At 40.1% G+C, this 17,092-nt stretch overlaps 1 protein-coding gene across 1 annotated transcript; it reads right to left on the reverse strand.

Annotated features, from left to right (window-relative positions):
* Positions 1–12,296: 12,296 nt before the first annotated feature.
* Positions 12,297–16,945, reverse strand: zgpat (zinc finger, CCCH-type with G patch domain). Its single transcript, XM_079677465.1, has 7 exons — positions 16,778–16,945; positions 15,648–16,309; positions 15,183–15,316; positions 14,794–14,961; positions 14,503–14,625; positions 13,114–13,537; positions 12,297–12,802 (listed from the first exon to the last, which is right to left on the reverse strand). Exons 2-7 carry the CDS (start codon positions 16,250–16,252, stop codon positions 12,664–12,666), a joined length of 1,593 nt encoding a protein of 530 aa, XP_079533591.1. The 5' UTR covers positions 16,253–16,309; positions 16,778–16,945; the 3' UTR covers positions 12,297–12,663.
* Between the last annotated feature and the right edge of the window lie 147 nt (positions 16,946–17,092).

Here is a 17,092-nt window from a genome sequence, read left to right on the forward strand (position 1 = left end):
CCCTCCAGTCACTAGCAATCTAAAAGTGCTGCCACTCAACGGATCAGAGTGTGTGCAGGGTTTCCCCAAGGGGGCCGAGTGTGCGGCTGCCCTCTGCCCCGCAAGAGTCCATCCAGAGACTTTAGGGAGGGCTTACAAAGGGCACTGTACATCCCTGCTTATCACTCAACCCAGTCTCATGGCATTTCGTGTTATAGTCACAACAATCTATTGATTCTTGTTCACCAACATGATTTTCCCCTTTTTTTCGTGTCACACAGAACGATTTTAAAAGCAATGTATTTCTATTGGTAGTATGTTTCGTGCCTGCAGCACGTCTTTTTGTCCGTTCGGGTCTTGGAAGACCGGAAGCTGTGGGGTTCATAAAAACATGTTCTTACTCAATATCAAGCCACGATTATTGTTTTTATTTTAAATCGTATAATGTTTGACTTTTTTTGTCGTCTGTGAGGAAAAGAAATGGGGCTCAGAGCCTTTTTTCCTTCTAGTTTGTTATTCTTTTCTAAATAACACACTGTTATTTAATCACCAATAACACACAATCATCCTTGTTTTTATTTATTTGTTTAATTCCATAATCTCTGGCTTTTTTGGCATCCGTCAGGTACTGAATTTCAAAATAAAAATAACCGGAAACAGACGTAGGCCTATAAAGGACATTTCGAGCATCATTGCCACTGAACTGATTACCCAAGATCCTCAGCTATGGTTTAAGCTCGCTGATTGGATGTTTTAGCCGCAATGCATGTAGGGATATGGTGTTAATGCGATATGAAATCCGAAAAACTTTTTTTTTTAAAGAAAATAATACTTTATTCCGAGTGTTTTTGCTTTTCTCTTTGAAAGTCATCACATGACGGCATTGTAATACAGGGTTCGGCTGCATTACATATAACAGATCTGCCGTAGTTCTTTATTTATAGAGCCCTGATGAGAAGACCTCTGGACAAACTGGAAGAAATGCCGCCGAAACTGAATACTTGACGTGAACCATAAATATATCAACAATTAAACAACATCTTCAATTTCTCTTCACACAATACGTCTCCTCGCAGTATCAACACTAATTCGGCTGACTTTTACATTTGATCTAATTCGTAGATAGGTTATATTTACACCATAACGGTGCAAAGCTGATATAAAAGGACTTGTAGTTTTTAAAGATATTACTGATTTTCTTTGAATATAAGAATGTAAACACTGAGTCTGAAATAATATAGCAATATGCTGTAAAATTATGTGAAAACATGAATAAAACTACACATCTTCAGATGTTGTACATACATAAGTGTCCTACACTAATAATACAAAGTTATTGTGGCTGTGTGTACCTTGTGTGCACCGCCTAGTGGTTAAAGCACGTAATTGAATTATTGTTTTTATGTGTTATATTTGATGAAAAAAATATTAAGAGTACATACTTACAAAGGGGGAAAGTAGAAGGTCAATGATAGAAATATAGAATATAAAAAATCAAGAAGATACTATAAGTGATCTCTACAATAAAACAGTTTAGTGCAGGATGTACAAAGATATTAATATGAGGAGGTGCAAAACAGAAAAAAGAATGAACCTTTATTTAAACATTAAATAATACTTTAGATTAAGGTCTTTTTTAAAATAAGAAAAAAGCTTTGGGGGTATCTATCTACAGATAAATATTAAGCCTGACAAAGTACTTAACGTCTAATATTGCTTTCCTGCAATGTTAACTATGTTGAAGCACTCATTTTAACTGATATTACACATTTATACACAATTATACTCTTATGTATGTAGATAGTATAAGAAATGTGCAGACTATGACAGTTTAATGGTGGAGGTATATACACATATTGTTAGATGTCTTGTAATGCACTGTTAAGGAACCTCACTGCGACCCAAGTTGTTCATTCATTGCATAACTACACCATATACAATGGTGTAGTGGTCGTTGGACGCGGGGTACGCCGTACCCCCACTTATTTGAAGCATGATTTCTTTTTTTAATAGTCTAATACATTGCCAGTGTTATCAGTTGCAAGTGTGTGTTTGTTGTATTAATGACGAAAACATAATAGGCAGATTTCACAGTAATTATAATAAAAACGTAGCTCAAGCATTTATGCAACTTGATTTGAAGCGTGTGTGCGTGAGGGGCAGAACCGTGTGTGTAGGGTGACCAGGTGTCCCGCACTGTGCGGGACTGCACACACAGCATTTTTATTATTTGTCCCGCGTCCCACAAATTGAGACTATGTCCCGCACTTGAGTGATAGTCGCGCAGAAAGGCCGGATCGGTTCGCTGACAGCCGGCACCGCCCTTTATTATTATATTGTCTAAACGGCCTCATGTAAGTTGAGCTGACAGGCGACACAGAGGTGAAAAGGGATGTGCAAAATAGCCATTATACAGTCTTTAATTAACTATTCGTAGAGAATGAGTAATGAATATACTTTATTACTCGTTTCCATTAATGTCAATTGCAGATAAATGTTTAGTCTTCTCAAGCACCATCTATCAAATATCTCTCCTGATTGTTGGCACTTGACAATCACCTTCCCTGAATGTTACTCAGGTGTCACTAAAGTCTGATTTAAGGGTTGTTTATATTTCACATCATTAATCAGAATCTGCAAAGTAACTCAAATAAATGTAGCTTTATTTGAGTTATTAATTTACATTTTTTGTCTAAGAGATGCTGATTTGAAACCGCTGTTACATACAGTTAAGGCATTTCCTGTTTCTGCCGGAGAGAGGGGAGTCCGTCCCAAAGCTTGCCGCTGTATTTACTCCCTCCATCTGACAGGAGGGAGCCTCGTTGAGCTGTGAGTGTGGCTACAGACGGAGTTCACTCCGTCACGGAGGGGTAGGGTCGACGGAGTGGTTTGGGATTGGGCCTTCATATCGCATTAAAACCATATCCCTATATGCACTGCGGCTAAAACATCCAATCAGCGAGCTTAAACCATAGCTGAGGATCTTGGGTAATCAGTTCAGTGGCTGTGCATCATAGATATATATGTAACACTTTATAAAACGGACAAGTCAAATTAAGCAATCTGATTGGTTCTTAGCCGTGATATACTGAGCGTACACCACGGGTAGAATTGTAAATTACTTTTCACAACAAGTCACTCCGCGTCTGAGAAAAACAGTATACCGTTGGGTTGGTACTGGAACAAGAAAGCAGCGGAGAAGTAACGGGGCAGAAGCCCTCCTTTTTGACGCAGCGGTCCAGACATAGACATCAAACGGAAAAACATATTCAGTGTGCAGTTCCTTTGGCATTAGGGCAGGGATATCTAGATACTTTTGAAGGTTTAACATAATGAATTGTGCTACTTTTAAAGCAAGCAACGATGTTTTCAAATCTGTAATCAAAGAGGTCCGCAAAAACGCTATCGACCAATCAGATTGCTTGATTTGACTTGTCAGTTTTATAAATATATTTAAATTTCTTCCGTTACGAAACAAATTTACAAAGCATAAAATGGAAACATTTAAGATTAACTTCGACCTCCCGGGGGGTCTTACTATAGCATGGAGGAGTGGATTGAGCAGTGCCTATCTCCAGAAAAAAAAGCACCTAAACTACGACGTGCAGAGCTACGTGAAGAGCAGGTAGACCAACTGGAAAAGTACCACCATTCAAAAGCTTTCTGAAACAAAGCAGAGAAATTATGACCGTTAGTGGCCACAGGTGCAAAAGCTCTCTCCAGAGCTATTGGAAGCCCAATCTCGGGGACCGGAGAAAGTGGAGCAATATTCTCGTCACGCCAAGCAACAGCCTCGAACAACCTCAACCTATACAAGTGACCACGTAAGCCATGCTACTGATGCTGGACAGTTTTTCAGTGGATGCACAATAAACAGCAACATACACATTAATGTAAATAAACAGTAAAATAATGGATCAACGCTCTCTGTCTAATATGTTCGCTTGCTATTAGTGTTGTTGCATAGCAACCACCTTGAACACTAGGCGCGTTCACACTAAGTACTTTTCCCACAAAGGTTCCTGAGAACTATGATTTAGTTGCGTTCACACCGGTTCACACTGGTTCACACCAAAAAGTCCCAGGAACTAAATTAGTTCTAGAGAACCTTTTTTACCCCCTTTTCAGTCCCTGCTAGAGAGAGCAGGGACTTTCGTGGGAGAAAAAGGTTCCTGTGTCTGATTGGCTGGGCGGAATGGAAACCACGCCCCGTGAAATTCCCCAAAACGTTTGTGAAACTGCCATTTTATTATCATTATTAGCATTAGCATTAGCCCAGCGCAGAAACGCAGAGAGACTAATTTATGTCAACACAAAATAAAACATGGGAGCGGTGGAGATGAGGAGGTGTCGGCGTTCTGGCCGTTTACTCGGAAGGCTTCAGTAGAAGCTGCTGGGAGTCCCAGCACTCAGCTTCTACTGAAGCCAGTCCCTAACTCCGGGGACTTCCGGCCGGGGATTTTGGGCGGCAGTATACGCCGTGAAGTTGTTTGCGGCCTGCCAGTAAACCCAAAGCATTAGCCAAAAGCTCCTGCAGCAGAAACCTATCTGTTAATGCTATAGCCACATTTAAGAAAGAGATTCCACCAATACTTAACTCGATAGCATGTCTGCATGTAGGGAAGGAAACGTATACAAAATGTACACCACCCCAAATTGATCATGTTGTTGATAGTGCTACAGATGCGCTGCGAATAAAATTAGACTCTGTTGCTCCTTTGAAAAAGAAGAAAATAAAACAACATAGATTAGCTCCATGGCATAATGCCGAAACCCGCAAAATAAAGCAAAAGTCGAGACAACTTGAAAGGATATGGCGTTCCACTAAACTTGAAGAATCTCGTTTAATTTGGCATATTACTCTCAATGAATATAAGAAAGCACTGCGTAAAGCGAGAGCAGCCTACTACTCTTCATTAATAGATGAGAATAAGAATAATGCAAGATTTCTTTTCAGCACTGTAGCCAGGCTGACAGAGAGCCACAGCTCGACTGAGCCTTCTATTCCCATAGCACTCAGTAGTAATGATTTTATGTGCTTTTTTAACGATAAAATTGTTACTCTTAGAAACAAAATCAATGAACTCTTGCCTTTGACCAGTATAGTATTATCAACAGCTCCCGGAAATGTAAGTTCTAATATTACACTAGATAGTAAACTAGAATGCTTTTCAGCCATAAACCTTGAACAATTAAATTCAATGATTCTCTCTTCTAAACCATCAACGTGTATCTTAGACCCGATTCCAACTAAGCTGTTAAAAAAAGTGTTTCCATTAATTAGCACTTCTTTATTAAATATTATGAATATGTCTTTATTATCAGGCTATGTTCCACAATCATTCAAAGTAGCAGTGATAAAACCGCTTCTTAAAAAGCACAACTTCGATCCAGAGGATTTAGCCAATTATAGACCTATTTCTAATCTTCCGTTCCTCTCAAATTCTTGAGAAAGCAGTCGCAAAACAGCTGTGTGATTACTTAAAAAACTATGATTTATTTGAAGATTTTCAGTCTTGCTTTAGAACACAACATAGCACAGAGACAGCTCTGGTTAAAGTCACAAATGACATTCTAATAGCCTCAGACAAGGGACTTGTCTCTATTCTTGTCTTGCTCGATCTTAGTGCTGCATTTGATACTATCGACCATGATATCCTATTGCAAAGACTAGAGCACTTAGTTGGCATACAGGGAACTGCTTTAGGCTGGTTTAGGTCCTATCTATCTGAACGCTCTCAGTTTGTACGTGTCAACGATGAATCTTCCATGCAAACCAAAGTTAGCCATGGAGTGCCACAGGGCTCAGTGCTTGGACCTATTTTGTTCACACTATACACAAGTTATTGAGCCGTTTCCGCTCTACATCCTGAACTCCTCCCTTCGATGCAATGCACTTCCGTTTTGGCGGACTGGGTTTGTTTTGCTAGCTAGCTCCGTTGTGCCGACAAAGCACTGATATCGCAGAGACAAAGAGGATATAACAATTACAACATGAAGAAAAGTGGTTCGGGAACTACGTGTGCGGTAGTTGGTTGCAATCACTCGAGAAAGCACCTGAACGAGTGGTTAGATAGAGAGTGCTACGACCACAAACCAGCACCCAGCACCCAGCCATGTTGTTCATTAAATACAGATAAACACAACAAATACTGCATGCATTGTATTTTTTAATATTATATATGAATATTTTCATAGTGATGTAATTGTGTGGGCTGCTTTTATATTTTAATTTGTAATACCTGTTAGGATTAAACATGTGATCTTTCTTGTTGAAGCCATTTCTTTAGTTTCCTCTCAACAATTAATTAATTCAGTGTTATTTATGTACAGTATGAGCTTAATATGAATGATGAACTGTGTTAAAAGAAATTGTAGCACTCTAAGGAACATATGAAATGCAATAATGCAATAACAGTGCAATAATGAAATTAAATTACATCAAACTTTATTTTCACTCAAACAGTACAGGCACATATGATATATTGCACAGCATAAAGAGATCATGTAAATTGTGCATTATGTAAACAACAGACAACTGTTGGCTCCTGTGGGCATGACCTAAATAAGGCAGTTTATTTTGGTTTTAAAATGCTGAGATATTTACTGCAGAACTGTAACCTTCCCTCAACAAAATCGTCAACAATTTTCGGGAGCATGTGGGCAAAGTAGAATGTGCGCAGCCTTATGATATGCCTTCAGACTGTCCATTGCTTTTCCATCTATTGCCATGGATTGAACGAAGTAGGAGCAAATTTTGCTGTACGTTATGCTGGGCCACGTCGTCATGTTATCCTCCCAGTTTTGCACTGAATTCGGGTGGGGGAGAGTAACGCCATCTCCAGTCAAAGAAGTAGAATCGTGTTCCCAAGCTAGCATCACTGTTAGCATCGAAATCGCTGTGTTTACACCAGTGCCCGTCTGACTGTTTACACCGGTTTACACCGACAGACGCTGTGCAAAAGACTTCCGGCGGAAATGAAGTGCATTTGTGTAGGGTTATGGCGCTACCCGTGGTTTGGCGCGTAAACTTGTCTATATATGCTTCCGTTAGGCAATATTATAAGGAATCATTCTGTAAACTTTCATTGTTATGCGGATGATACTCAACTATATTTATCAATCAAGCCTGATGAAATTAATCATCTAAATAAAATTCAAGACTGCCTCAAGGACTTAAAAACGTGGATGACCTTACATTTTTTGATGTTAAACACGACCAAAACTGAAGTTATTGTACTTGGCCCGAAGAATCTACGAAACAAATTATCTAAAGATATACTAACTATGGATGGCATTAATTTGGCCTCCAGTGAGACTGTAAGGAATCTTGGTGTTATATTTGATCAGGATTTATCCTTTAACACCCACATAAAATCAATTTCAAGGACCGCCTACTTCCATCTACGTAACATTGCAAAAATCAGGCATATCTTGCCTCAAAACGATGCAGAGAAACTAGTCCATGCATTTGTTACTTCAAGGCTGGATTATTGTAACTCCTTATTATCAGGGTGTACAAAGAAGTCAGTCAAGTCGCTTCAGTTGATTCAAAATGCTGCAGCTCGTGTACTAACCAGAGTTAGGAAAAGGGACCACATTACTCCTGTTCTGGCTGCCTTACACTGGCTCCCTATAGAACACAGGATAGAATTTAAAATTCTTCTTCTCGCCTACAAAGCCCTTAATGGGCAGGCGCCATCTTACCTTAAAGAACTCATTATACCCTACTGTCCTACTAGGGCATTGCGTTCCAAGAATGCAGGGTTGTTGGTTGTTCCTAGAGTCTCTAAAAGTACAATGGGAGCCAGAGCCTTTTCTTATCAAGCTCCACTTTTGTGGAATCAGCTTCCAGTTTGTGTTCGGACGGCAGACACCCTATCCGTTTTTAAGAGTACGCTTAAGACCTTCCTTTTTGATAAAGCTTATAGTTAGGGCTGATTAGATTCAGCCCCTAGTTTTGCTGATATAGGCTTAGTTTGTCGGGGGACATCTTACTTCTTCCTTCTCTCTGTCTATACCTGTGTACTCTCATGTTCCGATTAACCCAGCTTCCCCAAATGTCTTTCTTTTTGGTGTCTATATACGCCGGGATCCGGAGTCATGGATGATCCTGCGGTCCTGTGTCTTGGATCGCGAGTCGTGGATCTTGAGTCGTGGCTGAGGTCCTGGATCATAAGTCCTGGACTGATATCCTCGTGGATTCATCTTCCTATTATACACACATGCATTTCCAAACATTTGGACTACCTATGGTGCAAATGTATTATCTTTTCAATTTACACACGGCATCTATTGCACGTCTGTCTGTCCTGGGAGAGGGATCCCTCCTCTGTTGCTCTCCCTGAGGTTTCTCCCATTTTTCCTTTTAAACTGTGGATTTTCTCTGGAAGTTTTTCCTTGTACGATGTGAGGGTCTAAGGACAGAGGGTGTCGTATTGTCATACTGATATTCTGTACAAACTGTGAAGTCCACTGAGACAAATGTAACATTTGTGATATTGGGCTATATAAATAAACATTGATTGATTGATTGAAAGCAGAAGAAGAAGAAGTGACGTCAGCGGCTTCATTTGCCTAATCCAGCGCTGGCCTAATCCACCCCCATGAACTAATTTCTGGTTTGAACGCGATCTGTATTTAGTTCATGAGAACTAAAGAGTTCTCAGGAACCTTTGTGGGAAAAGTACTTGGTGTGAAAGCGCCTTATGTTTTGTGCAGAAGGCAACGGAGGGACTTTTTTATTTTGAACATCATTATTTACTAATAAAAACTATTTAAATTAGAGTGTGTATTTTTCTTTCATATTGCCACACTTGGTAACCGTTTTATAAAAGCAATAGCTCACTTCAGGCCGTGGTATATGCTCATTATATCACAGCTAAGGGCGACAATATATGTATTATATAATATGTGTTTATATATCTATGCTGTGCATCGCAATGATGCTCGAAATGTCCCTTATAGGCCTACGTCTGTTTCCGGTTATTTTTATTTTTGAAATTCAGTTCCTAACGGACGCCAAAAAAGCCAGAGATTATGGAATTAAAATAAATAAATAAAAACAAGGATAATTGTGTGTTATTGGTGAGTAAATAACAATGTGTTATTTAGAAAAAAATAAAAAATTAGAAGGAAAAAAAGATTTTTTAAAAATACAGATTTCAGTATTCTGAGGCTCTGAGCCCCATTTCTTTTCCTCACAGAAGACAAAAAAATTCCGACATTATAGGATTTTTGAGTAAGAACATGTTTTTATGAACCCCACAGCTTCCGGTCTTCCAAGACCCGAATGGACAAAAAGACGTGCTGCAGGCACGAAACATACTACCAATAGAAATACATTGCTTTTAAAATCGTTCTGTTTGACACGAAAAAAAAGGGGGAAATCGTGTTGGTGAACACGAATCAATAGATTAAATGTCGTGACTATAACACGAAATGCCGTGAGACTGGGTTGTATCACTTTACCATGAGATATTCACTGTTTATTTGCCCTTAGGGACAACACTCCCGCTGTGACTTGCTGATGGTCACCAGTTTTATAGCTGTTTTTCATTGACTACTTCAGCATATTTATTTATAGGAGACATATTATGCTAATCATCAAGTTTATAGTTTTGTTTCTTGCATTCAGCGTTTTGCACTGTCATTGCATTGGGGGAATGTAACCACAGGTTAAAGTGGGCTGCGGCCATCTGGAACTGCTTTCTGGCAACTTAATTTAACAAGTTAATCAATCTGAGTGGCAGTTTCATCATAATAATGTCAAGGGAGTTCATTTTTCGTGTGCTACAGCCAGGCGTTCCTTCCAGTTGATGCCATCGACATCAAGATACTCAACTCATCAGAAAAGTAATGTCACCCCCTAGTCATGTTTCGTTGCTGTCAAACTAGCAGCGCCTGCCATAGCAAGTGAGTAAAATCTGCCTGTAGTGAAATAGACAAGCTCATTGACAGACTGGGATCCTTGATCAATCAATGTACAGTAGGGGAGAGTGGGGTAAATTGAGCCATTTTTTTGTTATGCTGTCCTCTAAGCAAGGAGAAATGACACATAGTAAAAATGAAAACACACACCTACAATTCAGGATGTCTCCTATCAATGGCAATGATAATAATTCATATTTGATCAAGGGCAGTAAAAATATTATTTCTTTAAAAAAAAAGGTAATGTGGCTCAACTTGCCCAGTGTAGGGTAAGTTGATCCAGGTCAGGGGGTAAATTGAACCACTGTTCAAACCTGGGCATACTGTACCTGTTCAAACATGGGCATACCTACAACACATCTTAAAAGGTAACTATAAACAATAAATAACAAACCAAATACAAGCTTAGTTTTTCAAATATTTTTAATATAAATTTCGATTGAATTGAATGATTTCTTTTGAACATGTTAAAAGGAAAAGTAATCATACAAATGGTGATACAATTTCATACATCTTACCAATCAAACACAGGGTAAATTCAACTTTAAATGTAGCCTACAATGAGCTCTTATTATCAACTTGGCCTACTTTCATTAATTTCTTCATTGAAAAACTGGCTCAACTTACCCCAAGGCCCATGGTTCACTTTACCCCATAGCCACCATTTTAGAAAAATAGCCTAGCATTAAAATTCAGTCATCTTTATCTTACACATGTTTTAATACGCTGCCAACACATCAACATATACAATATATGTGTTTCAACCTGGATACTTTTTTTTTTACATGACAGCCGATAGAGCTGACATCTGGAAAATGTACTTTGACAAGCAAAAAACGTTTTTTTGTAAAAATGTTTACTTACCAGACCACAATGAGTATATCTCTTTCACAGGTAATGAGAAATGGGTGGAGCTTGCATAACTTCTGGTCACTTGATTACAACTATAAGGCGTTGCCTGGTTACAGGGGGTGGTTCAATTTACCCACTGGCTCAATTTACCCCGTTCTTCCCTACATATGGCTATAAAGTTCAAACACATACAGCAGGATGTTTAAACCTCTGTCTATGCAGATTAAGTTTAGCTGGACATCAAACCTGCCAAATGTACTTGAAGCCTTAAAAAAAACAATTGGGTCTCCATAATAATGACGAGAAGAGTGTCCCTGTAATAGAATGGTTCAGGAATAAGTCCTTAACCTGGTAATGCACTTCAGCATTTTCAGGCTTCCTTTTTTATTGATATTGGTTAGATTCCCGAATAAAAGGTCTGGTAGTTGACACAAAATTGTTCACAAATTGTTCAAACTCAGTAAATTCCCCACTAGTGAATGTCTGAAGTTTTTAGGTGTGGTAGAAAGTGGTTTCTAACAAGTGGCTAAATAAGACTGCCAAACATCTTCCCGCTGGACATTAGCCACCTTTAGCTTAGCAATGGTGATATGAAGTCATGTAGGCCTAACCGCCATTTCGTTTTTTACAGCCTAACGTTAGCTTTATGCTTGTGGCAGTTGCATTCACAGCACATAGCTATTATAAAAGTGGCATTAATATGTTAAGGTTGTCCGCTGAACAAATGGTATATCTAAAAAAAATAATGTCTTTGACGGAGGACTGATTTTCTGCAATATTCCAAATTCCACTAGCAGAAGTCATCACCTCCACCTGTCTGTTAAGCCTGGATCTTGAAGATTTTTTTTTTTGAAAAAATAAATAAATAAAAGTATTGCGAGATCTCGCAAAACTTTTTTTTTTTGTTCACATTTTTTCTTTTTTTTCTTCTCCATGTCCCCTAGGGGGCTCCGTAGGAACCTATACTTAAAACATTTAATAAAAACAAGTTTCATATATGCAACAAATATACTAGTTTTGTGTTGTTTTTTAAAACTATTTATATCACATTCAAAGTAGGAAATGGCCTATAAAAAGGATGAAGACCTAATTTTCAGCTACCTAACAACAAGACTTACCTAACCTTTTACTTGAGAATGAAAGGAAGCAAGGTAGACGCTGTCCCTACCCACCCACCGCCTACAGACAATGGCCGATGTACGAGCAGACAAGCTGCTCCCCAAATTCATTATTTAACAGAGAAGTTACGGTCATAGCTTCAAAGACGCTGCGTACGAGCTGGTAAGAAGCGGGGGCGAATAGAGGGGCATCACTTCAAAACTGTTAAAGGTCTCCAAACTCCTGAGAATGTAATTTAAAAGTCAGTCAGAAAACCACGTCAAGGTATACTGCACTAAACATCGAAGCAGCTCCTAGCCAGCAAAGTATAACAAAAGAACACATTTAGTATTCTGTGGTAGATAAGAAATTATTTTCACTTCGGTTTCAGCTGTGTAACAGTGTGTAACTAAAAAAGAAAGAACAATGCACTGTAGTTTCTTCAAACAGGTTTTTTATGATAAGGTTAGTAAAAAGAAATAAACAGACAAAAAATACACTGAGACATAATGCTCACCACAAACAAAATGAGGTTTGTAACATAAGTGTGAACTGTACAATTTTAAACCAACCGATCGAACAAAATAAACCGCTCTGTGCTTCAAAATAAAATGAGAATCAGAATTGATTAGAAAATGCTGCATTCTGCATAAAATGGCTGCCAGCTTGAATCCATGATGCTGGAGAGAAATGTTAAAATAAATGTCTGGAGCAAATAACTGACAACAGGTGGGGGACAAAAGTTCATTTCAGGCAGGCCGTGCTTCCAGTTACCCTCTTTGAGTCTTTGAGAAGAACTGAGTTTCAAAACTCTGTCATCTTCTTGTGTGTGTCAGACTTCCTGTGCTCGCCCTGGACGGACAGCTCTTGGGCTTTCTGCTGGGCCAGCAGCCGGCGGGCCGCTGACAGCTTCTCTTCCAGCTGCTTCACTCTGGAGGCATCCCTTTGCGCACACAAACAACAAATAGATTAGCAAGTGGGAAGACACTGGTTGGTTTTAGCTGCACTTTCCAGAATGAGTCGGCAACGGAAATGAGTTTCTAGCCTCGGAACTTTGCAGCTTATTTACATTTCCTCACAACTCCCACGGGCCATCTTGACAGGAGCTCTGTAGCCTGTAGTGTGCTCATATCCCAGAATAAATTATAGCCGTGCATTTCTGTATCTATGATTGTTTGGGCTCTTGGTTCAGCTCCCAGCCTTCACAGAAGTCAGATTAGACATATAATAAATGAACAACTGATCCGTACTGACCTTCCCGTCTGTCTCTTGAGGGTCTGTGTCAGTTTCTGGATCTCCCTCTCAGTCTGGGACACCCTCTCAGCAGCCTGGAACACCTTTACATTCAGAGTCCTCTTTATGCTTTTTCCGCCCCTGTAAGCCTCCACCCCGGCCGCTACCCCAGTAGCAGCAGCCCCCCCCTCAGCAGGACCAATACTCTTGCCTCCTAGCTTGTTGTTGAGAAAGTCAAAGACGTTTTTGCGCCCCCCTGTGGCGCCCCCCCGTGGCCTTCTGCGTCGAGGCTTCCTCTTCGGGCGGCCTGTCCCCTTGCCATCTTTGGCAGACTTCATGCGGGGTCGTCTCGGGGTGAGCTCGGGACACTCGTCCAGAGGCTTCCCTTTAGGCACGACGACTGCCATGACTGGCTCTAGTCGACCCTCCTGCGTCTTTCCTAAGCCTGAGAAAACACAAGGGACACACGTTACACTTTTCTGCAAATTTGACATGTTATAGAGGACATATTATGCTCATTTTCAGGACCCCTAATTAAGACATGTTTACTTGCTTCAATGTCCAATGAATGAATTGTCATACTGCCTGGCTCCAGCACCTCTTTCACATAGTAAAAGCTCATGAACACACCAAAGTCATATGAACTACTTTTTAATTCTTGAAATGGGACGACCCGACGCATATGAATGCGTCAGCCGTGCTGAAGGTCTCCTACTACCAATCTAGTTACTAAAATCAAATCAACACTTTTTTTTATTGTATCTTTTGTGACCCATTGATTTGAGTTTTTTTGCAAGACCCCCTTTCAATCAAACTTCCATACCTATCTATATTAATTGTTATTAAACTCATTATAAGGATGTCCTGGCTTATGTGAGGTACTCCTTCTTTTGCGATGATATTGATTATTTATACAGCACCTATCCCACTGAGGTTTTGTTGCCTGGGCGCTCAGCCAAATTGTTCCTCCGCATTTAACCCTTCCTAAATATTGAAGTGCAGCACAGTGCAGAGCGTAGGGACCAACTTAAATTCTAAAGCCAATGCTTTGTTAAGGGCAGAGGCGGACAGATTAAGTAAATCTAGCATGCATGTGTTTAGGGAAGGAAGAAACCTTGGGGGAAACATGCAAAATCTGTCCGTGTTCTTACCCGTACCTTCTTTCTGTAAGATGACAACGCAACTAAGGCACTTAGCATGCACGTTGCAAAGAAGATATAAACTAATGTTTCTTAAACTTGTTATGACCTTCCTTTAATGCTGGTGAGACATTTGTATGGAGAGTAGTGCAGTAAATCAGTTATCTTGCTAAAAAAAGATAGAAAATAAATCAATAAATAAGTGCCACGATCAGAACAGGACGTTACCACTTTAGAAACTGAAATGTGATTCATGTGCACTTGGTCTTACCTTTCCCATATTCATAACCCATTTTGAGCATGAGCTTGGATCCGATGCCTCTGGTGTGGGCCTCCCAGCCACCGAAATCTGCACTTCTTAACATTTCTGTGGGATCTACAGCGGAGTCCATAACTATTGGGTAACAAGTGAAAACCAAGAAGAAATAGTTAGTTACACAACTTTCACTCAAATTCAAAACTTTACTTCCACATACATTGCATTACCAGCTTTTAAAAAAAAGGTTTCTGAGACTAGTTCTGGCTTTGATTGGCAGGTATAGCAACTCATAACCATAGACACCTTTTGCAAAAACCACATCATCTTCATCTTCATCTCCACTGTCGTCAGAGTCAGAGGAGGAGGGCAGGTCGTCCTCTCTCAAAGGAGGGATGATGCAGTCGGCCTCCACCACAACATCTTTCAGCAACACCGAGTCAAACTTCACAGTGAAGAAACCACTGTCCAATTCTACAGTGAGAGAAGAAAGAAAAGTTTAGTCAGAAAAAGTTTTAAACTAACTTATTATATTACCTTTTGTAAATGGTACTCAGATAACTTTTGATTGTCAAGGAAATGTATCTATTGGATACTTTACATTCAGTATATCATAGTATAGTGGACACTTACTGCCAAAACTGTGAGTTTGTTTTAAAATTCATGATGAAAACCTGGCCCTGTCATCATAATACCTTTGATTTTGGCAGGGTACCAGAGGCCGTCCTCATGTCGAGCCAAGCAGGACGAGCCTGCTTCAAGATTGCTCAGGTCGAACTCAAGGAACTCTCTGAGTTCCGACACATACACCACTTCACCGTGGGAAAACCTTCAAGAAGCAGAAGACAGAAATTATAAACTGTAATAGAATCTATATTAATGTTTTCCCATTTGTGAAAATACTAGACAGTCATTTAGACAAGTCCTGGGTCACCAAATAACAAGCAGATCAATAGGGGGACAACTCAATTTTTAATAAAAGTAGCAAAAGAAGGAACATTTCTCAAGTTTTTGACGGATTTCTGTAGCTATGGTCAGCCTGCATTGTGTGGACAATGGGTGACACTTGCTGGAGGATATCTGCTATTACACTGGAGGCAGGCAAATACTGACAATAAAACAATGCCTTGCAGGTCTTAGTGTAAAAATTGGAACTTTACCTGCAAGTATCCGGGAAGCGACATTTGTCCTCCAGGTAATATGGACAGGGTTTCATAGACTTCTGGGTGGGGTAGACGTAGAAAACTCTAACTTGTGCCTCTTCTCCATCTGCTGGTTCTGCCCCCACCACCATGGCATTGTGATACTCCAATGTCCCCCATGATGTCCGGTACGGTGCTCTTACTTTGGTGCCACTGAGTGTATCTTCTTCTTCTTCCTCCTCATCCTCACCATACTCTACCCCACCTTCCTCCTCATTGTCCTTCTCCCTAGTGTCAGAGCTACTACCTGACGACCCCCCGAGTTCAGTGTAGAAAGCAGCAAACTCATCGTTCAAACTGCCGTGTGCTCCGTTTGTGCCAGCTGCTGCCGTTGAGGTGTTTGCCTGAAATCCATAGATGTCCTCCAGGCTGGCCAGAAGCTTACTCTTTTTGACAGACACCAGGCTGGACTCAGTGAGCTCTATCAGCTGACTGAGGTCCTCTTTCAGTTTTAGCAGGTCTGACTGCTGGGAAGGGTCCAGGCCAGCTGACAGGGCGGTCTCCACCTGCTGCAGCTGGGCACCATAGGCACTGATGGCTGCCTCCAGGGTTCCTTCATCCATGCTGACACTTGGCACAGGACAGGGACAGGAATGGACAGCATGAAGCCTCCAAGACCACTGAGGAAAAATAAGATGATAGATTTAAAGTAGAGATAAGTTAAGAGATAAAAGCAGAATGAGTAGATCACATGATAATTCAATCATTTCCTGTAATGCGTATTTTAGTGACTATCTATTAATAACATGGTCCAAGGACATTGACAGACTGAGTGGGAAGGCCACAGTCAATGACAAGATAACTGAAATCAAAGGAATACAGTTACGACCACTAAACTGACAGTATGATTTACTGTATTAAAAGGTAAATAAAAAACTAGTCCTGCTTCATACACTAGCGGTATGTTAGGGCATGTTTTCCGTAAGATTCACAAGTCCCCCGTATATCTAAGTAGGTACCATTGCAAAACAATTTAACAGAACGTTAACGTTTCAGAGTAAACCATGGTTAATTTTAGAGGTAGAGTTAGCTAAATATTAGCCGTTTTTAAGCTAACGTACAACTGAGCATAATAACAGTAGCATTACCTTCGTATTTAAACTAGCTGTCTGACATCCACTGCAAAGACGGAAAACGTCATAGCCATGAAAACAACGTGCTATGTTAGAAAAAGAAGAAAACCATTAGCTGAATTCACATAATTGATCAGCACAGTGACAACATGGACCGGTCCTGTAGCAAGCTAGCAGACGAGAGTGAAAGATATCAGTTCCTTTCAAAATAAAATTGGCTTTAGATGGTGGATGTTTTCCAACTTCGTATTGTCAGTAGTCAGTCCGTATACTGACAATACGAAGTTGGCAGTCAGAGGCTGAATGTATTGTATGTTTTTGTTTATATAT

This window comes from Notothenia rossii, assembly GCF_949606895.1.
Source record: "Notothenia rossii genome assembly, chromosome: 4".
In the NCBI taxonomy this organism is placed as follows: domain Eukaryota; kingdom Metazoa; phylum Chordata; class Actinopteri; order Perciformes; family Nototheniidae; genus Notothenia; species Notothenia rossii.